The sequence below is a fragment of the Protopterus annectens genome, chromosome 6.part0 (genome assembly GCF_019279795.1).
Source record: "Protopterus annectens isolate FY-2018-M chromosome 6.part0, PAN1.0, whole genome shotgun sequence".
Lineage (NCBI taxonomy): Eukaryota > Metazoa > Chordata > Ceratodontiformes > Protopteridae > Protopterus > Protopterus annectens.
In genome coordinates, this window is record NC_056737.1 from 1782472752 (window position 1) to 1782496983 (window position 24232).

The following is a 24232-nucleotide window of genomic DNA, read 5'->3' on the forward strand; positions in this document are numbered from 1 at the left end:
AGACAGCTGTATTAACATGGGAAAATAATGTTAGATCAGCCATTTTAACCATCTTCATTTTTGAAATGAAAAGGTACTGACAGATGTTCCGAAACTATAGACTGAGAAAAAAATTTAAATTATTTACTTATTTATTTCACATTTTTTACTGTGACAGTCCAACTAGACACATATTCGTTTTGCAGCAGATGTGCAGGGAGCCTAAACTACTTTTGTGATTCACAAAAAGGAAACAATGAACATTACAGAGTTTAAACAGAGTACATAAATTATACAGTTGTTTTACAGTCTTTCAAAGGTTTAACAGTTACAAAACCAAAAACAAGAACAACATTCACTAGATACTTTAGAGTATGACTGACTTTAGAACATAAATTATGCATTAAGCATGAAAAGGTAAAAAGAAGGAAGAATAAAACACAAGAATGTTAAGTGTAATAGGAAAGGAAATTAGCTATTATAAGAAGCAGATACTAAAGTAAGACAAGATATGTATAAGGTGAAATATAGTTATGAGTAGTGTATGTAAATGAAAAGTTGTTCGTGAAAGTAAGTAAATGACAGGCACTGTTTACAAAACATTGGTATATACAATAAAACAGAATAATGTTTATGAGAGTACCCTACAGAGGAATTTTATATTAAGATAGATGAAAGAAGATGAGGAATACGGTTGGGTGTCTTAATAATGATGGTTGCAGGGACATATCCAGGAGTTAGGTAGGCATTGTTTCATTTTGAATTTTAAATTATGCTTCTTGTCAGACATGATATTGGAGTTTATTTATAATATTTATTTAACATTTGTTGACCGGGAAAGTCCGACTAAGACAGAGGATCAAACCGGAGAACCTCTTGCTGTGAAGCAACAACATTAACCGCTGCACCACTGCACCATCCAAGCTCAGGACTTTAGTGAAACAGATTCTAGTGAATCACCAATGGAGTTATTGGACTTCTGTATTATAAGCAAATTCATCTCTACAGAACTGAGTGATCTATTTGGAGGGCATTTTTGAAGAAAGATGTTAAGGATGGGGCAAGTTAAAGGTTAGACAAGTCATAGGTCTCATTGAAGGTAAAATAAAAATATATATATTCTTTTTTGTGGCCCCTGAGAAGGAGAAAAGTAAACATACATCATTTAGGACCAGAAGACTGAAAATAGATTGTATTCTTTTTATTTATAAAGTTTTCAGGGTTATAATTATCAGCAGTCGGCAACGGAAGAATGACAGCAGCAGGATTGCAAAATGTGGAAAATATAAGTAATCTATAGCTATTTATGACAATTATATAAACATCCAAAGGGGTAAAAAGGTCACACAGACAACCCATACTTCTTTTGTTATGGAAATACAGTTTAGATTATATACTATTATCACTTCACTTTAGTTTTATTTGACTGCTGAATAAGGTCTGGATACTACCTAAAAGCCCAAGCAACAGATTTTTAACATGTTTCTGTATGTTGCAGCTGTTTTTGACAAACTGTTAGAAAATGATAGATCATAATAAAATGTTAAATTCATTCAAGACATGCAGAAGACTGTTGGAGATTCAAAAAGACTGAAAATATAATTTAAAAATGAGTGGAAAAGTTATTAGCTTCAATATTACCACCCTCCCCAAAACAAAAAAAACTTTAATACCTAAATGAGCATGTGTGGTTAACTACACTATCTTAAACAGTTTTGTACCACATTTGGATAAGAAAAGCATTGCTGAAATTGATACATTTGAACAATGCACTTTGGTTATGCTGCTGCTTTAATGGTCAAAGGAATAATTATCGGGGAGCGTACCTCTCAACTGTCCAGATTTTCACAGAATTTCTAGTTTTTTGCTTCATATTGTTTGTTTGGGCCTCATAAAATTTGTGGTTGTCTGGCAAATCACTGTGAATTGAAGTCACTGAGAAGTCACTGAAGATTGAAGTCAGTAAACAATGACACACATTTGAGTTTCAGAATTTATATCCTTCAGAAAATGCATGCTTACCTAAAATATGCTATTCTAGCAACTTTCTAAATTTAGAAGAGCAATACTTAAAATGGGTCACTATTTGTAGGCCTTTCTCCCCTGTTGCTTTAGACATTGTCCTGATTTCTTGCGCCAAGAGTTTGATAGGTATGCTGGGAAGGTCTTGTCGTACTTCAGAAAGAAAGCTGTCTCTTCTGGTTGCTTCCATAAAGAGTTTTAATATAACCAGCTGTAAGCAGGTAATTCTGATCAGAGAACTTTATAAAATATTAATTTAGTTGTGGCTGACTTGGCATATGTTCTGAAAGTAGTAGTGGTACTAAAAAAAATGTAATTGGACCCAGAGTTGTGGAAATCTAGAAACCATAAATCAATTGGATGGTAGAAGGGGCAATGGAGACATTCTTTTAAAGAAATTTAGGGTATAATTATTGATCTCAGTGATGTTGTAGAGATACATTTAGTGACACTCCCAATTGGAATCCTAAAGGCTAACTATAAATTGGAAGAGCTTATAGATAAAATCTGGTATTCATAAATACTACCCCCAAGAGTAGGGCAGTTGTGCATTATAACTACATATCGATGTCCTTTTGCATTCATAGACAGGTCCATCATGAGGTAAGATGCTGTTTGCAATCTTACCCTAGTGTGTCGCCTCAGTGCTCCAAGGATGCAGTACATATGCAAATGACTCCTCCCCACCACATGCGATTCATAATGTAATAGACAACTATATATGAACTGGGTCCTTCCCCTTACAGTACAGAATTGTATATCAACAGTTATCTTAACTCATTAACAGTGACAATGCTAATTGTATAGTGATTGGCTAGCTTGTGTTTGAAAGGCAGACCATACACAGTACTTTTGTTTCAATGTAACATAAGCTTAGTACTGAAGTTATGGTGTTCGGTGTCACAATTAAGCTCAATAAGTGTGAGGAAATGACTTCCACTCTACAAGAAAGGTAAAAACAAATTATTTTTTGTTCAGTTCAAGAAAAGATTTTCTCACATCTAATTTACTTTATGAATCTCAGCTCAAGGCAGTTGTGATCTCCCCTGTTAATAGTTAAGATTATGACACTTAATGCTAGCAAGCATTAATGAATTAATATGAGGAGATGGAAGCATTAATGAGTTAATATCAGGAGAGGGAAGCAGCAGTGAGTTAATATCAGGAGAGGGAAGCATTAATGACTTAATACTAGGAGATGGAAGCAGCTTTCCCTTATGCTAATGCATTGCTTAACATTACATAACTTAGTAACAACATCAGTGGGAAATGTGTAAGCACGTTTAAAAATCCACATTTTTTTCATTGCCCATGTGTTATTCTTCTGTCACCTTTGTCATGCATGCTAATGTGCTACCACAACCACAAGTAGTTTTGAACATCTGCATTGCTGTTGCAGTGCTTTAAGCAATGGGATCACTCATTGCACTGGATCCCAACATTAGTATAGCATGCTAGTATACCCTATGTCACAGTCATGACAATCAGCGGGGGGGGGGACTTTCATAAACTGATCCCTGCCATGACTGTAGCAGGGGAATAGACTTGGGTGAATACTATGCAGTGAGCCTGGATAGTCTTTTCCTCCCTAGGATGGGCAAGCTGACATCAGCTGCTTGCTGCCATCGTCCCCACACATTTCCTCCAGATCCATGTTCCTAGTTGAACATATACTAGTTGGGGTGCAGTAAAAGCTTTATCCCTCTACACCACACAACCTGCATCTATTCAAAAGTTATTAGTATAATATTTAGTTTAATTTGCTTGAGCAAACAATCTGTCTATAGTAATTTGTATGATGTGAAAGCAAGGTTTCAGGTTAGCTTATTATAAAAAATAATTTGCATATCATGTTGGAGCCAATACTATGGTATTATACAGTTAATAAATGTCAAATAAATAAACAAAATTATAAATATGAGACAGGGAAATCGATAGAAGTAAAAAAGTTCTGCTGTCCATTGCTGTTACCAATGGGCAGCCATACAGCCAAATAGCCACAGCTGTGTCTACGTGCTGGACAGTAATACCAAGTATGGGTGCAGCAAAAATCAAGTATTGATATAAATGAGGTGTAATTGCCATTATGTTAAATATGCATTGTTTGGACTGATTTATATATAGTTAATGCATTCAGGAAATAAGTAAGATGCATTCGCACAGCTTCATGACATAGAAGAAGTGAATAATGCAGGAGGATGTTCTTTTGTCTGGTGCCTTTGAGGAGAAGGACTAATAAGGGTAAAAAAGAAAATGGCGGTTACCCTCTTTATTAAAATGTTTTAGTGTCTGCGTTCTGATAAATTAATATAGTATAAATAAATGACTATGCATGAAACAGTGCTGATGATGGTTAGAAAAAATCAAAACAGTTTCTTTCCTGTAGTTCCTTTTGATCTGTTTTTGGAAAAGTTAAGTGAATTGCATTCAGTGTAGACCAGACGCAGGAAGAAAAAAAGGAAAAAGTTATGAACAAATACTTAGATTTCACTATTGTGTGTGTAACTTCTTTAGAGATTGCAAACTGAAAATGAGCATATATGAGTTATATTTCAAAGTATAAATACTGTCAAATCTTGTTGACGTGAGTTTGAGGAATAAACCATTTAATGAGGGTGCACATTTTGATGAAGAATGAAGGCACCATTTCTGTTAATGTGCAAACAAAGATGATGATGGTCCTAGGCATTCATTTTTACATGTCTGATTTGAAAGTTTATTGTGTGAGTGGATTACACGTGCATGTCAATTTCATTGATAAAAATATGCAATAACAAAGTGCTATTTGTTTTAAAATAGATACTATGTACTCACGGGATTCATTGCCACAAGACTCCTATTTGGAGCCACTGAAGTCAGCCAGATTACTGTGATTACAGAGTTGAAAATAAAAGAGAAAAATAGGTTTTTGTGTAGTTTTATCCGCTGGCAGTTTAGACTTCTAGAGAAAGAAAACAGAAAATAGAATCAATCAATACATGAAGGAGCTGCATTATTATTATTTATTAAAATCTAAGACACATATCTATATATATATATATATATATATATATATATATATATATATATATATATATATATATATATATATACACATACACACACACACACACACATATATATATATATATATATATATATATATATATATATACAGCAATATGTATCTATCAGACTATGAAAAAGGAATGACTAATAATTCAAATGAAAACCATGTTTTAGGTTATCAAAAATAAAATAACTGAAATTAACAAAAAGAAAAATCACAAGGCTTCTTGTGTAGTTAGTTCTGATATGAGAATAACCATTTCATATGAGTAGATTATGAGATTACAACTGGTATTTGTAGCCCTTTGTAAAGTATGCAAAATAAGTGTAAGCTGTATTGCATATTTCATAAAACCATGTAGACTTATAAACCTTACTTACAGCCTAAAAATCCCCACTGTACCCTCTATGTAGCAAGGGAAAGAGTATGACATACAGCTATGGTGGTTGGCAGGAGTTATCTGTAAAAATGACCACTTCATGCTGTCTAATTTCAGTTTTTGCTATTTTTGGGACTAATAGATGCCTGAACTACACAAATCCAAGGGTGCCAAAGACATTAGATGCACACTGCATTCTTGTGGCACATAACTATGCCTTCTACAAGAACTACAAGAACAGTAGATGCAGACAAGTTGTACAATGTGTGTGAATGGAAGTGTGTGTGTGTGTGTGTGTGTGTGTGTGTGTGTGTGTGTGTGTGTGTGTGTGTGTGTGTGTGTGTGTGTGTGTGTGTGTGAGTGTGCACGTGTGTGAGAGAGAGTAGTGGGACAGTGTGTGAGTCTGCAAGTGTCTGTGTGTGTGTGTGTGTGTGTGTGTGTGTGTGTGTGTGTGTGTGTGTGTGTGTGTGTGTGTGTGTGTGTTGGTACATTTGTCCTTGGATTCTGGGTGCAGTGCCCATGTGTGCTCCTCTTAGTGCCTGCACTCATTACTTATGCAGGTTGTAGTGCTCTAAAATTCATAGTCATGCAAATTCCTGTGTAATGAGACATTAGCATTTACGGGACCTAGATTAGTAAAAATGAAGATGGAACCTTGCAGCATACAGCAACTCAGCAGTGGAGAGGAATTTGCATTAAAATGCTATTAAATATGACCTGCACAGCACTGTTTTCTATGACTACACAGAAATGGTTCTATTATATTTTATTTTATCATCCCATTCCTCTTTTGGTGAGTTATTAACTTTAACTACATCATTGATCATCTTAACCATTTGATCAAGGTGGGAGATGGACATCATTGGCTCAAAGACTATCACAGTACAAGGTAAATAGGGCTTTTCTGCTAACAAATGATCATTTATCTGATGTTCTCCCAGAGCTGTTTTACAGCAAGGTTAATTTGTGAAGACTGTGAATTGTTTTCTGGTAGTGCTTGCACTGCATACTCACTAGTTTCTCCCCAAAATGTGATTCTGCTTTTCTCTTCCTTCCATATAAGTAATATAAAGCCTATGGACTTCCTCTAAGAATAAGAACTTGACCACTGCCTACGCAATCGTTTCCCTTGTAGTTAGCCATCCTGTGTTCACAACACTGCTTAAACTCAGTTTGAAGCGCTGCAGATATTAGCTGCTTTTTTCTTTTCTTTTAAATTTTGCAATTATTTTGGTCAGCACAGCATATGACCATTTGACAGCACCCATTTGGGCAGAACCTCTTCAATCAGCCCCAAGTGTCTGGCTTCTTCTCCCAACTTAGGACCATCCACATGGGGAGAGTGTCAGGCCATGTTATATTACGCACTTGGTCAGTTATGAAAAAGTCTTGTTCAAGGCCTGTAGTTGTATTTCAGTGAAGTAAAAAACAGAGAAACTAGTGGTCTTAAAACTTCAACGATGAGCTCAGTCACAATAATTTCCAAAAATCATGAAACCCACATAGTGTTTCAAAGCAACAAGCCTTTATTCATCACAGATAAGTGATCCTCAGTAAAAAAAAAAAAAAATTTCTGTTTTTTTCATTTTTTCCTCAACACTTATGATGGTAAGGTTGGAACTAGACAGATTCCTCTGCTTGTTCATTTTTTTGTATTACAGTGAAATATACAAAAAGCTGTATTCAGCTGGGATAAATGGAATTGCTTTTTCATAAGAAATACGTAAAACTGTTTTTATTTCTTCCAGCCAGTCCTGCATCGGCTAAAACATAAACTGTAGAAAATGTTTAATTGTTATCAGTGAAATAGAAAGTACAGTTGTGTACACTTACCATAAATGTAGATGTTTGAGTGTATGCACTGTTGCAGTCATCACATTTGGGTTATCTGCCTGCAGGTAGCCCTCAGCCGGCCTGAATACAAACGTCTTCGGATTTCTGTGTCGGATGCTGTCACTTCTTCCTTGACGTCAGGTCATCAGGAGTATAAAACATGCAGCCGACACCATTACATCAGTTTTTCTTGCCGTGCAGTGCCTGAAGCAGAAGCAGTTCGCTAGTGCCGGTTGGCCGACTCCTGAAATTTTCGTTTTCGAGTTTCAGACCCAAAGTCTTCATAAAAGCTAAATTACTGGATGCTCCCTTAAATCAAGACCGCCTTTTTGGCAACAAAGCAGAAGAATTCCTCAAAAGGATGCAGGAAAAAGCTAAATCTATGCAAACTGTTAGAGATTTCCTACAAGTACAGCCTCCCAGATTCAGTAGGCATTGGCCTTCAAAGAACTGGTCCTTTCCAGTCCCTTCAAGGCCTTTTCAGTCCAAACCCAGGAACAGCAGACCACCTAGGCTACAGTCTCAGGTTACGTACAGACCTAAGCAGTGGGGGGCTCCCACTTCCAAAACAGGGAGTAGTAAGCCACCCCCTATGGAAAAATGGCACAATGACTTAACCTTAACCCTTCCAAGCCCTGATCTACTACCTGCTCCCTTAGGAGGAAAGCTTGCTCAGCATGCAAAAAACTGGGAACTCATTACCCAGGACAAATGGGCTTTGAACATAGTTTCCCAAGGATACAGATTCCACTTCCACACCCTACCAACACCAAATGGTTGGCCAGACCTACCCACAAATCAATGGGCGGTGACCCAACAGCAGGTTCTCTCTCTTCTCAAAATCAGGGCTATTCAGCCTGTCCCAGCAGAAAAAAGGGGACAAGGTTTTTATTCAAGACTTTTTCTGGTACCCTGAAAAGACAATTCCTGGCATCCTATCCTGGACCTCTTTATTCTATACACCTTTCTGGTAGTTCCAAAATTCAAAATGCTAACTCTGCAACAGCTTCTTCCCATGCTAGCCAAGAATGCCTGGCTGGCAACCCTAGACCTAAAGGAAGCTTACCTGCACATCCCAATAAGGGAATCTTGCAGAAAATACCTACGCTTTAGGGCAGGCTCCATGCACTTTCAGTTCTCTGCACTTCCTTTTGGCTTATCTACTGCGCCCAGGGTATTCACAAAGTGTCTAGCTCCAGCCATTGCATTTTGCAGGCAGAGAAATATTCAAATTTACCCATACTTGGACGATTGTCTGATTCAGGCAGAAAGCCCGAACTTGCTATTACAACACCTGGCATTTGTAAAGAAATTACTATCCTCACTGGGGTACACCATCAACAAAATGAAATCTCACCCAGTACCCTGCCAACAGACTGTATTCCTGGGAGCAAGCTTGAACACAACTTCCCAGATGGCATTCCTATCTCCAGAGAAAAAAGTTTATTTGACAACCTACTTCAAACTATTGGCCACAAAACCCCAGCTATCTGCAAGGAAAATACTGTAAGCCCTGGGGTTCAAAGCCTCTTGTATTTTACTAATTCCATATGCAAGACTGCATATGAGGAAACTCCAGTGGTATCTAAAAAGCCTATGGTGTCAACATTCTCAGAACCTGGAAGACAGAGTTCCTTTGGTGGACAGAGGCCTGCTACCACAACAAGGGTCTCCCTTTCACCCTAACCCCTGCTGCCCAAACCCTAACAACAGATGCATCAGACTATGCATTGGGGACTCACATGGCAGGGCAGTGCATTCAGGGCAAATGGACCTCAAGACAGATGCACCTGCATATCAATCAAAAAGAAATGTTAGCTGTACAGAATGTTCTGACAGCCTTCAAAAAATGTATTTTTCTAGAACAACTATTAGTAAAAACAGACAACACCACAGTTTTGTGGCACATAAACAAGCAGGGGGGGGGGAACCCCACTTGTACCCTCTCTGCAGACTAGCCAAGGCTCTGTGGAACACAGCCTTGAGCTACCAAGTACACCTGCAAGCTCAATTCCTGCCAGGCATACTAAATTCACTGGCAGACGACTTAAGCAGAAATCTCATGAACCCACATGAATGGAAGCTAGAACCCAAAATATTCAACCTCTTGAGGAACAAATGGGGGACTCCAGAGGTAGACCTGTTTGCCTCCCCTCAGAACTACCAATTGAACAAATTCTGCACAAGAACTCCCCACAGCCAAGCATGGAAGGTGGATGCCCTGTTCTTTACCTGGGAAAGCCTTTCAGTTTATGCCTTTCCCCCTCTGCCTCTCCTCTCAAAGGTTCTACTAATGATCAAACAGGACAAGCCAAGGACAATACTGACTGCACCAGACTGGCTGCGCCAGCACTGGTACCCCCTCTTGTGCAGTATGTGTTTATATCACATTATCGAACACTATTTCATCGAACCTAAAAAATCTAAACCACATAATATCGAATATCACTTAGCCCACCCCCTAAACCTAATTCACCTAACCTGCGCCCTAACCCTAACTCACCTAACCCGTGCCCTAATTCTAACAACCACACAATCGCACACTTACCTGAATCCGACCCATAAATCTCCACCACTGCGCTGAAAATAGCGAAGCCACAGAACCGGCCAACCAAATTCTTTCCCTAGGAAATAATTTGGTGTTTTGCAGCTTCACTATTTTTAGCATTCAATTAAAATGGGTCGATATTAGAACGTTTGAAGTTTTAAAACTTCGATGTTCTGATATAGACCCATCAGTATGACATGGCTACAATCATGGCACCTGCCTCAGACCCCTTCCCTGCTGTCCCAGCAGGTGGGCCAGATTCTGCACCCTCAGCTTCAAACCCGAAAGCAGAAATCCGAAGACTCTGGTATTCAGGCTGACTGAGGGCTACCTGCAGGCAGATAACCCAAATGTGATGACTGCAACAGTGAAACACAAAGAACATCAGGGCTGTTCAAAAGTAATATCATCAATCATTTCACCCCCCCCCCCTTAGTATCAGAAATTGCTAGCAATTAATTTTTGACAAGATACTTATTGTCTTATTTGTAGCTACCATTTAAAACAAGTGTGAACTAAGAAAATCTTTGTTGTAATAAATTTATGGTGTTTTTTCCCTAGATTTAGCATTGTATGTAAACATAGCAGAGGAGTGCCCAATTCTGAAAGATTAATCTGATGTGTAATACTGATTTGAAAGCCCTACATGTGATTTCCATTTTTAGACAGATACATGAAAGAATGTTCAAAGATTCTTACTGTATGTAAATCAGTACATTTTTGTAGTCATTTCACAAAATCATTATGACTCAAAGACCTTCTGTTCATAAAGTACTTAATGTACAGGAGCACTCCTTTAAAATAGCTTTTTATATTGTAGGTGGCAAGGACTTAAATGTAGCAGACATAGTGTAGTCTAGATAGTCCTGGGGTTTCACCTGTGTCCCTCATTGACACGGGTGACAAGTACTGACTGAGGTTTCTTTTTAGGGATAAACTCTTAGCTAGGCTTGCAAGACCCCCTGGACCATTAGCCTAGTAACCTCCTATGATCCTATGGTTCTATATTGCTATATATTATATAGCTATATCTATCTATACATGTGAATAGCATTAGATTGGTTTAAATTCTGTACTTTATGTCTTATATTGTTCTTTAAAATCAAACTAGGTGGGGGGCTTTGCCCCCCACACCCCCCTTAACTATATACTCTAACTCCAGTGTCACACTACATTGGGGAAGAGGACATATTCCTGTTATTTGCCTTACTGTGCACTGCAAGTACTAGTTGTCAGTCAAATGAGTTTCAGTTAAATGAGTTTCAGTCAAATGAAGGTGACATATATATATATATATATATATATATATATATATATATATATATATATATATATATATATATATATATATATATATATATATATACCAACTCCAAGATTGTAATACAGGGGGAAAGGGCAGGTTCCCCAATCCCCACCCAGTGCAAGTCAGCTGTGTTTCATTCAGGCGTGTCAGATTTTTTTCCTTTGAACAATTGGTACTTTTAAGCAATTGTCAGTATACCATATATGTGCATACTTATATCTATATTTACATTTATCTATATAGATACAGATATAAAATAACAAAGCAGCACACAATGTTTAGTAGTACTCCAATTCTTTACACAGAGATTTAAAAACTGTGTACAGGCTTTTTGTTTATCAGATATTATTTTTCGCTGAGAATATAATGTGTGTGTGTGTGTGTGTGCTCACAAACCTGTTGCCCACATTAGAGATTTATAATGCATACGGATGACAAGTAATTTATTTAGCTGTAAGATTTATTTTTAAAGATACTTTTGGATTTGAAAGCAAATTGTTTTTGCAGCTACTTAAATGTGATGCCTTCTGTGTGCATACATAATTATGTATAAAAACAGCTTGGAGGCTTTTAATTAATTTATTTATTTTATTGAAAAACAGCTTGCAGGCTTTATTTATTTATTTATTTATTTGTTGACATTTGATTATCAGGAAAGTCCAAAAGGGTAGAAACCCATTTCCAGCAGAGGCCCAGGGAGAAAAGCTCAAAAGATCTTTTGTTAATATCCTATTTACTTTTCCTGTGAAGGCTGTGTGCTTATTTAATAGGCTTTCTGGTTTTGAATTGCTTCAGTGTTATGCCTTCAGTGATTATGCAGAATTAAATTAAAAAGCAGTGTGCATTGTTTTTCTTATCACATGTTATTTTTCACTGAGAAGGTTGTGTATTAGTTTAGTGAACTTCTGCCGGTGATGTTATTTGATACATTAGGATGATAAGTGCACTTTATAAACACATATTTATGTATTGAGGTGTAAAATTAATGTTTATTGATATGTTTAAATGTATTTGTTTATACTAGACTTGCAATATTATGTCCGGTTATATTGTGTTTTCCCAATACATTTTTTCTATTATGTTTTCTTGCACTTATGAATTGTACTGATAAGCATTATGTTTTTGGAACTGCTTTAATGTGATGCCTTCTGTGTATGTGTACAAACAGCGGTTAGGCTTTTTGCTTATCAAATGTAAATGTGCATTTTGCCTTTACTACAACTGGAATACAAGGTCACTCATTTGCATGTAAACAGATCTGTATAACTGCATGTTAGCTCTTTGTTAACTAGATGTTAAATTCTACTAGGAATATGCATAGCTTTCAATGAAACCATTTTGGTTTTGATTTAATAAATGTGTTTGGCTTTTTTACACAGTCAGTGAAATTTATTACTCTGTTGAAGTGCTGGAGTTGATGTTGTTTACATATATGCAGATAGAGAAAAAAAGAAAGTTCTCTGATTAAGGCTGACTTCATTCGTTGAATTGTGCAGTACCAACTACCAAACAGATGAAAGTGAAATTCCATAAAAGACATCGTTAAAATTCTGAAAACAGTCCAAAATATAATACGTCTTACAGTGTACATCATGCAGGTAAACCTCCTGCATCCTTCTAAGGGGGCTAATTACAACTGCCCTGTGTCTGCTAATATTTAAGGTATATTTAATTAAGTTTTTATTTCCTAAGCCTTTTTAGAAACTGAAACATAAACAAAGAAAAAAAAACAATGAAATGGGTAACAGTAATTTAAATGTTATTAAAAAGATCAGTATGCTAAGATAAAAAAAAAAAACAGATTATATGAGTAGGTTGGGTCTGCTGCCATTAGCTCATGACATGTTTCCCTGCTGTCATTCACTAGTGTTGGCAAGTACCCTAACTTCCACCTCCCCGATTCTCATGCACTACCACTAAGGTAACTATCCCTCCTGTCAACTTGATCCTAACCCTAAAAGCAACTTCTGTTTGCTCCCTAAACCTAAAATCCCCTCAGTCTTCTACAACCCTAACTATGAGCCAACTCCCAATCGCTACCTAAACGTAAACTTCCCTTCTTCTCCCTAACCATAATTCTGAAACAACTCTCAATTGCTCCCTAAACCTAAAACTCCCCTTCCTAACCTTAACCTAGCTCTAACTCCCAATCATTCCCTAAACCTAAAATCCCCCATCTCTAACCTAACACTAACTCCTGATGGCTTCCTAAACCTAAACCCCCCCTCCCTAAACCTAAAGTTCCTCACCCCATTTCCCTTCTGCACTTAACCACGTCCATGAGAAGACCTTCCTTGCATGAGACCATTGTGACTGCTGCATCCCTGAACTCACGTTCAAGTCCTGTAGCTGCTTGACCAGGTGGGTGGACTGGGAAACAGCCATTCGAGCTCATGGCTGTGAGTTTCTGGGTTTTGAGCAGCTGGGGCTTGAGCAGCTATAAGGATCCAGAGTATATCACCAACAAATTGGTACAAGTGTTTCAAATTATCTGAAAGACTCCAAGTATCCACGTGCCAAAAACATACCAGATAATAAATATTTATATTTAAACAGACTGATAGACATCAAACAGCTTTAAAGTTCAAATATCTGTCCTGGCTTCCTATTGTAATTCTGAAACTGGTCATTACAAGTCCTGGAATGGCAAATAATAATAACAATGACACAACAGGAGAGCAATAAATGTTAAAAAAATGCTGTTCTGATGTGAAGCTATTTGTTTCACACACACCCCGTCCTGCTACCCCACACCTTTACTACTTCTGTACACTAAATGTGAGTTTGTCAGACTGAGAGAAAAGGGAACACTCTAAGACATGGTAAAGTGAAACTTTGCTCACTTTTTGCCAACAACCTTCTTCAGAGTACCTAAAACTTGCAGCTGACGCAATATCTTACCCTATTAGTATCCTCATTAATAGATCTATCAAAGAATCCAATTTTCTCAACTTTTGGAAGAACTCCATCATAACTCCTCTGCACAAAGGTAGTAATATTCATGAACTCTCTAACTACTGACCCATATCTATGCTCTCCCCTCTATCTAAACTTTTAGAGAAATGTATTCACACACAACTTATGAAACATCTGACTGATAACAACCACCTTACAGCAACTCAAAACGGCTTCTGTCCAGCACATAGTACCACTTCTGCCCTCTTATCCTTCACAGATACTGTGAACAAAGCCCTTGACTCTGGCCAAATAACATCAGCACTTCTGTTAGATGTATCAAAGGCTTTTGACACAGTGTCTCATCCCAAGTTACTTCAACAACTAGCAACTACTGGTTGCTCACAATCCACCCTTAAATGGTTTGCAAGCTATTTAGCAGACAGGCAGCAAAGTGTTAGATGGCAATGTAGTATATCTGTATACCTAGTCAATAAAACAGGAGTCCCCAAGGGTCCATTCTAGGGCCTTTGCTCTTCAATATTTTCATAAATAAACTCCATACTGCCTCTCTGCAAAGCACACTTGTCCAGTACGCAAACAACTCCACCAATCATCATCTCCTCTAATATCCAGAATTTACAAACTTTATCACAAAATGCCTTTACATCAATCAAAATCTGGTTAACCAAAGCACAATTCCTACTTAATGCAAAGAAAACTAAGCTTATGTTATTCTCAACCAAGCCAGTCTGAAAAGATTTTACCATATACTTCAAGAAAAAGACAAAAATAGAAATAGTAACTCATGCTAAATTACTTGGGATTACCATAGACACCAGACTCTCCTACGAACAACACATACTTAGTGCAATTAAGAAAACACACTTTAAACTTGGCACATTATATAGACACAAACTGCACATGAATAAACCCACTAAAAATCCACTAAAAAGGTGCTTGCCAATAGCCTCTTGCTCCCATCCCTCCTATACTGTGCCCTCATCTTTACCAACTTACACCAACTCCTCAAAAACAAACTCCAAGCATGCTAACACACAATTGCCAAATTTGCAACTAGTCTACCATATCAGTCTCATCACTGTCTAGCTCTTAAGGAACTTAACTGGCAAAGTTACATTACCATGATTCCACCCAACTAACACTAGCTCATAAACTAATCTACACTCCAGAGAGCTGCCCTACCCTTCAGAATATCCTACAAGCCTGTTGTTCTATTAACATTTTATGTAAATTAGAGTAATATTTAAAAATTATCCCTGACTTTAGCTCTTGGTCCTTCCATTACTTTTGGCTCTCTCCCTGATTGTTGAGCAAGGAAGTTGAGAGTTATGCTCCTCAGTTTCTTTCTTCTGTATCCCATAAATTCTGTTCACAGCACAAATTACACAGAATCCCCAGTCAATGAATCATTTCTTCAGAGCTGGCAAACATCATCATTTCACGTGCTTTTAGTCCTTCCTTTTTATCAGTCCTTTTTTCATTGTAAGCTTCACATTACCTGAGGTAGCACAGTTAAAATGCTTCTGCCAATATATGCGTCTCTGACAGGTAGTTTACCATATTACTTAGGATAACAGCATCATTGCACATGGTGTTCAGTGTTGATGCATCAGAAGACAATATACTACACATACTTTTCAACTTCTACCTGATTATGAGGAATGTCCCTCATTTTAAGTCTTAAAAACTATATGTTCCACACTGAAAGTGTCCAGTCACACATTCACTGTTAAGAATCTCTTTAAGAACTCGGTATGGAAAATTTTATTTTTATTTGTTTAGTTTGTTTGCCAGGGTAGTGCACTGATCAGGATAGACCAATTGTAGGCAATGCCCAGGTGAAGAAATTCACAATAAATAAATAAATATCAGTCCATTATTACAGAATAATATAGAATCACATTAATTCATCAAAAGAATGCTTTTTAAGTATGAAGAAACAGTTACTAAGCATCCTGTGAGCTTCCTAGTTGAAGTCATTAATAAGTATTTCACATTTTTAGAGGTAATGTTTCACATTACAAAGATGGAATAATGTACCACAGCATACACACACACACACACACACACACACACACACACACACACACACACACACACACACACACACTCTTTGGGTTCCCTCACAAGATACTTGTATTAATGTGTTATGAACAGCTAGACAGTGATTAAATATTTTCTCAACAAACTGTACGATTAAAAAAGAACACTATAGAATAAAACAAATTATTCTGTTATTCTTTCTTGGTTGTTTGTTTTCAGTCCACTTCAACAATTCAGTACAAATGAAAGCTATACAGTAAGTAATTTCTTTCTGCTTTTATTAAAACTGAATTTAAAGTTACACCTACTTGAAGTAAAAGAAGATGCCAAGGGATATGACCAGTGATACTATGGAAAGTCCATGGCCAGTGATGGTTAGGTAGTATAAACTCAGTGCTGTCTGTAAATAAAAATCAAATAAAATTCTGTGAAATGTTATGAAATATATCCAGATCTGGAACAAACATTAAGCTATGAGTATACTAGAAGTGTTATGTACCCGTTATTGTTACAATGTAACTTAGAGGAATCCACAGAAAACAAAGCAGAACAGATAAACTTCTCTGGCGCCCTTTGAAACCACAATAAAATGGCATATATGAAAAAATTATTTCCCTGTTTTTATTACGCTTTGGACCTCCCTGCCCAAACCATCAGGCCTGTCTTCACCCTTTTTGCCAATTTATTTTCCATGGTCACATTGAGTCTTTTCAGTCTTAACCCAGCCAAGCAGTACAAAAACCGTAAAAAAAAAAAAAAACACCCAATAAGTATTACATCATTCAGTGTTGCGGTGTTGCATTGAAATAATCAGTAGACCATTGCATTATGAAAAGAAGCAGAGACTATGTCTTGATAAAACATCAATGTGATAGCAGATGTGAAGAGTAACATTGGAAATGTATCTCTCAAATTCTTTGCACAAAAAAGAAGGATAAAGCCAAAAATAATGGGTTTATGAAAGCAGGGACAGATTTTAAATACTGCTCTTATAAACTTAGAAAGTTGATAGAATAACATGTTTTATATCTGTATGCATTTTCTGAGGGATACAAAGTCTGAAACTTCAATGCCTGTCATTATTTTGTGACTTCACTCCTCAAAGATTTGCCAGAAAACTACAAATTTTATGAAGAACAGACTACACATATCAGAAACAAAATCTGGTCATTCTGCAAAATACCTGGACAGCTGAGAGGTATGATTGTAAGGATAACACAGATTTGAATGTATGATGAAGGAGAGGTACAGAAAGACATTGAAATGTGGTTAAAAGTGAGATGGAAAAGAAACAGAAGAAATTGCCAAGGTATGAAAGAAGGGAAAGGGACTGGCAATGAAACAGAAGTACAAGGGAGTCTCTATTGCAAAAGATGGACTGGCATATGAAATGTGTTGACTAGTGAAATACCTGAAGAAGACAGGATGCATAATACTATGGAAAGAGCTTGCATACAGAGGATTTTATGATGTATGACTGAAGAGTTTTTCTAAAGTTGCTAAGTTTCCTAAAATATCTGATTGCAAAGGTGAGAAAGTTCTGGACAGTGGAGACAATTTTACAGGAGGCCTTTTCAGTGCTTGAGTTGGTAGCCTGACTTGTGACCTAAAAGGGTGGGATGTTGGCCTACACAGGGCAAAAATACATATTAATTACTTTATAGAGCAGACAGGCAAAATGAACAACATAATAACAAAGTATGCAATTGATACACAGAGGGCTTGTTTCAGTAGGTGACAAGAATGTGGCCTGCATATGAGAATAGAATGAAAAAAAACATTTTACTAATTATTAGCTGAAGAGTTTGGCATTTTAGGGAAAAATAAAGTTGGTTTCAGTGGAATATAATTGAACAATGTGAAGAAGCCTTATATAATCTAACTCTTTATTATTTACAGCTATGATGCATATCTTGATTTAGTGCTATGCAAGACGTTTTGGAAATACGTCAAATTGATAGATAGGTAACCCACATTTAAGAAGAAAGTTTGTCATTCAAACCTTTTTTTATAACAGTTATAGCTATTCCTATTTTTGGAAGCATTCCCCTAAGTGAAATACTGTACAGTTTTGAACCAGGAGGAAAAATGCTCTGTAGGATTTCACCTGTAGGGTGTATAATGGCTGGCAAGGAAGCAAACAGATAATTTCCCCTATAATATCTACAAATACTAATAATGTAATGCATATAGCAGATAAAGGAATATAATTTTAGGGGACAACAAATATCCATACAACACTAAACATGAAGAACAGAATATAATTAAGCAGTAGTCAAATTTCTGTTAAGTGACAGCTTTGCTAACTGTATTACAATTCCAACAGCTGTAACTAAACCCCCAAAAATGTACTCATTCAAATTGTGCCCTGTCATTAACCCACCAACAAAAGATTCAACTTTGTTCATTTTCATCTAAACCATATAAGAGGAAATGCTATACAAAGAAGACATTTCTACTGAAAGTCAGGAAACTCAGGTTTAATAGCATGCATGAGCTCTCCCTGTTGATGCTTCTGTCTGTAAATGCTACGGTTTATGACAGCTATTTAATGTAAAGAAATCATTACAAAAGAATAAATCAAATTCTTATCACTCTGATACAGACATTATTATGAGTGTAATGCTTAGCCATACATACCTCACCATTTGAAGGAGAAAACTTACCTATTCACAGGTTTAATACTACTAAAGGGCAATTATTTTCTAGTGAAATGAAAATAAAATCTACAATCCATGAGGGAGAAAATTTGTCTAAAGCTAATCAACAAAATAAAGAGACATAAAGGGCATTTATAAGCTTTGAAAGAATTTGAAAAGAATGTTAGACAATGGCAGAAAACATGAAGCATGAGGAAACATGGAATAGGACCACAGTGAGCAATGCCAGATGAAGTAGAAGAAAGCATGGAATGCAGTCACAGTACAGAAAATGCAGACAGGCAAAATGTAGCAAACTCTGTTTGGAAGGGAGACAAAAGGTACATTAAGTAAGGGAGGTATGCCAAGGGATAAGAAAACAGAGACATTGCAGTAAAGTAAGAGTGATAATGGATATGCATTTCCATTCAGTATTCAAAAAAGAAGGTGAGGATGCTCCTAAGTCAGACAGCATGTCATCATTACTGATAAAATGTCTAATACCAGCATACTTCTAAAGCCATTCACTTTAAAAACTGTAGAACAGGCTTTTAAAAATAAAAATACAGGCCTTTAAAATCACAATACAGAGTCAGAAATAGGAGCTCATTCTCTGATTTCAGAAAATGAGGTTTTTGAATAGTACAACTAAATAGATACAGCTGTGGGACAAACCCACAAAAGTAAACCCTTATGTCACTAGATGGGTTGCAAACTGGTTAAAGAACAGAACCCATAAAGTTAAAATCACTGGAGCAATGTCAGACTCAAAGCCAGTCACAAGTGGTGTCCCACAGGGATCTGTCCTGGGACCCCTCTTGTTCGGCATTTATTTCTCGGATGTTAAAGCAAACATGGGAGGGCTGTGGCTGACAAAGTTTGCAGATGACTGCAAACTAGGCGCAATAGTCGATACATCAGCAGACACATACATCCTACAAAAAGGCCTCACTGAAACGGACAACTGGTGCCGTAGTCACGGCTTTAAACTAAATGCCAAAAAATGTATAGTCATCCCATTTGGAAAAAACAAAGTACCCACAAATTATCACATAGACAGCAACCCACTGAGTATGGAAAAAGTAATCAGAGACCTAGGGACCCAAGTAGACAGCGACCTCTCATTTGACACCCACATTGCCAAAGTGGTTAGAAAAACATTCTACCTTGCACACCTCATCATGAAGGGATTCACATCCAGATCCAAGGATGTCATTGTACCCCTATATTCCTCCCTCATCAGACCCATGATTGAGTACAATGCCCCATTTGGTATGTACCTCACCCGGCACTTGCAACAGCTGGAGAGACCACAAAAGTACCTCACCAAAAGGATCAAGGGTCTCAAACATATGTCTTATTCTGCCAGACTAAAGAAACTTCAGCTCTATTCAGTAGCATACTGCCTGCTCAGAGGTGATCTCTGCCTGACGTACAAGGCCATGTCCAATCAGGATCTGATGGACATGCTCCACCTCAAAAAATCCAAATCCATCAGGACCACAGGAGCTAAAGACTTAAACCTCGGCACAAGTATGAATAGGACATGCTGGTGGGATAGATTCATAACCCAGAGGCTTCCCATGCTTTGGAACAGGATCCCAGTTCAGATAGGCAAAGCCCCTCACTGACTCTCTTCAAGAGAAATCTTGATGAGTGGATGGGAGATCGTAAGTTTACCCCAGGGGTCACATCTGTGTCACTGCTAGACAGGGGCACAGTAAACTAATTCTATTATATAAAGGGACCTTCATTGTGTCACTACTAGACAGAGGCACAGTATTCTAGATTTATTCTGCACATTTTTGTACCATTTCATGGAGTGGCAAAAGCCACATCACTATGGCTAGGCTTACAAATGCCCCAGGGCAGATAGCCTAGTACTATACTATGAAACTATGAAACTATGACAGCATAACAACCACATCAATTATATCACAGAGGGATGAGAGCAAATAAGTGAAACGTAAGGTTTCAGAGGTAATGAAAATGGACTTTGCAAAACTAAGTATGTAGCAGTTTGGATTTTGTACATTCAGTACTTGCAACACAATATACATTGCAGAAAAATATAAATAGACAGATAAAGATATAAACAGATAGGGAGACAGAGAGATAGATATGAGTGAAGGCTCATCAATACATAGGGAATATATTGGTAGTGTCAGAAGCAAGAACACTGGATAGGCAGATAGTGATACAGTCTAGCTAATAGTACAGTTAACTATTGGTAAGGCATTAAAACATACTTTGCTGCAATATATATATATATATATATATATATATATATATATATATATATATATATATATATATGTCAATCATGTGCATGGCAACAATTTGACTACACCTTAAAACACAAAGGGAAAAAATATCTTCAGTTTTTTGATCTTAAAATGACAAGGGAAAATACACTCTGAACATCCTAACCAGAAATAACCTATATGAAACAGTGAAAACAGCCTACAAGGATTTGCACAATGCATTTGCCACCTTGCCTTATAATACCACCATAATTAACTTCCCTGAAAAATGTAAACCAGACACAATCTCAAAAATAGTTCTAATAACCATTCCCCCATGCCTTTTACCTAGTCACTTAAAACCCAGAAGCTGCCAATAATAAAAACAACTAAAACAGTCCCGGAACCAGAGGAAAACAGCCTTCTGAATAAACTGAAATCCATTAACTGGAAACCTGTCCTGCCAGACCTCACCATATTACAACACTCAGTACTTTCTACAACCACCCCATGGCAACTTAAGTAACACAACGACTCTCCATGACCATGGATAACAGAAGACAATACCTCTAAACTGAGCAGAATTTTGAAGAACATATGTGATTTTCTTCTGTCCTTAATAAAGGTTTTATTTTCTGGTAAATCATTGAGGAAGGAGTGCAGTCAGTCTGTGCCAGATGTTAGAGATTCCTATTTTCTATTGTACATGCTGATGCAAAACATTTTGTTCTTAATTAAAAAATTGTTTGTCCCTGAAATCTGGGCCTTTGTTACTCCATTATTTTTGACTGTGTCCAGAGTTCTTGAGCAAAGAAGTAAAAAAGAACATAGAAGACATCAGATGATCCTTACACATTCAAAGCAGGCATGGCACAGATAGAAATATGACCTTATAAACAAAATGTGAATGGGTTTAAAACATCTAAAGTGTTTATAGTCTGATCTGGAAGACTAATTAGGATAAAGTTAGCAGAACGACCAGCCAGTATCCAAAACACTTTATTCTGTTCTCTCTGATGTCTTGGCACAAAGCCTTCAAGGAGTATCCACTACTCCTACTGGAGCAATTAGGATAAAATATCTGATATTAATTTACAAGTTCATATTTTTATTTAACTATTGAAATGAAGTGGTCCTCAGACCCTCTTCCGCCATGACCTATGCAACAATGACAATATAATTAGAACAATATGTAGACTGTTTTGAGACCATGCAACTTTAAAAACAGTGACTAAAAGTCAGGACTGAATCCTAGGCTTCAAACTATGATGCAGAGGTCTTCTCTGTGAGACCCTGAGCTGCTCATCCTAAATGAAAACAGGTGCTAAAGATGCCCGACGATTCTATCTTTCACATCTATGCTAGCCCACGAACATGCAGCTGTTATTGATTTAGGTTGCATCCGTATGGCATAATTAGCAATTTCAAAACACCAATTCACATTTATTCAGCAAGAGCAATGAATCCTACCTTTAATTTTTCTCCTATGTGAGAGCTGCATAAAGTATAATTTGTCCATGTCCTGTTACTCAATGGATGTCGAAACCAGCTTCCATCACTTTGGCAAATCTTTGTTACCTTCTCTGAAAAAGAGAAAACAAACATTGTTAGTCTTTCATCTTCTCAACCTATTTAATTCACTCATATGATATATTTAGCTTATAATAACTTACAAGATTAATTGCATTTAAATTGTCAGTGCCATCATACAAAAAGCATTCTAGAATACATACTCCCATCTATTTAAGACAGAGAGAGATAGAGAGAAAGAGCAAAATGTAATATAATACAGACTAACACCTTCACCCATAAATTATGATATTTTCAGTAACATTGTTTCTGTCAAGAACTATGTCTTAAAAAAAATGTTGTAGGTAAGCTGCACTAATATGAATCACTGAAAGCAATGGTATTTTTCTGAAACTTTAGAACAGTATCAGTAACACCACTTGTAGGTCTTGCTTTATTAGATGGTAAGACACCCGCATAACACTTGCTTTTCTACATCCAGCATGTACATAGCTGAGCTTCAGTTACTGTACAAAACAATTGTTATGTCTTCTCTTCAAACACCTAAGCAGATCAGGCTTCAAGCCATGTGCAGCTCAAATGAACCTGTGGTTACTTATCTCATCATTAGACAACAATAAGTCATAGTCTGCTTCCGACTTTGCTGGGACTGTGTGCTCTAGCTGCAGTACTACAGTCATAATAAACTGCTGTTAGTGGTGATTACATTACTAACAGGTGTCTTCCAGTGAAATTCTCCTGCACTAGTAGCATTACCTGAAAATAATGTCACAAAGTGTAAGACAAACTTTCTTGTTGTTAAAAGAGTCTATTCTCATTCAAAAATATTCTATAAAAGGAAATTCCACATTATTGACAGAATCAAATTTAGTAAATTATGAACTAGAGCATAAAGTCATTGTGATGTACATAAAATCAAAGGAAATGCTACATATGCAAGTTTACCAATGTCATTAACATCTTAAAAACGTTTCCTAGGAATTTGAACATAAAACCGTTTGCAATATTTGTCATGACATGTACTGCCTATCACTTTTCTTGACCTGCCTTCCCTTGATGAAAATATCTGGACCTCTAGTAATTTAATTGCCTACAAATGTCTGTCACATGCAAAAACTTGCCTAGTGGGATAGACTTCTGTGAAAAAAGCAGAAGAATGGACTGGAGTCATCTTAGCAGGGCATTTAGAAAAATGTTGGCTTTGGTGATTAAGAAAGAAGCCATATTACTGTAGAACACCAGCTATGGTCTAATGCTGAAAGGCCCTGCAATATGAAAGACCTGAGAGCTGAGGGGATAGCTACTAGAAATACACATTTACAGAAGACAAATACAAGATTTTAGAAACACAAACTTGGAAGAAGATGCTTCTAAGGCATAACATTTGGAGTACATGGGGCAGCAGTTTATCAGGAATAAGAAACAGAAACACAAACGTGGAAGAAGATGCTTCTAAGGCATAACATTTGGAGTACATGGGGCAGGCAGTTTATCAGGAATAAGAAACAGAAACATGCACCTCAAAGAAGTCTTAAGCACTTCTCAGAAGTTACATATTGTCAGTCTTCTCTTTCAGCTGGAAATGCTAAGGACCACTCTTACAGTGGAATAAGTTAGGCTAGAGGTTGACATTCTCAGGGAAACCTTAATATTGCCCCATTTGAAAAATCTTGTTCACTTACAATGTAAACTAAGTAGGAGGCTTCTGCACTGCTTCCAAAACACTGGATGCCTTCAATTAT

The 24232-nt window shown here is 36.9% G+C and overlaps 1 protein-coding gene across 2 annotated transcripts in view; it reads right to left on the bottom strand.

Annotated features, from left to right (window-relative positions):
* The window catches only part of CALCRL (calcitonin receptor like receptor), a 932649-nt gene that overhangs the window by 106560 nt on the left and 801857 nt on the right, over positions 1-24232 (bottom strand). For both annotated transcript variants that reach the window (XM_044075151.1, XM_044075152.1), the window contains 3 exons: positions 22431-22543; positions 16387-16478; positions 4816-4942 (listed from right to left, as the gene is read on the bottom strand). In XM_044075151.1, coding sequence (XP_043931086.1) covers positions 4816-4942; positions 16387-16478; positions 22431-22543 — 332 coding nt within the window. The remainder of the gene's footprint in view (positions 1-4815; positions 4943-16386; positions 16479-22430; positions 22544-24232) is intronic.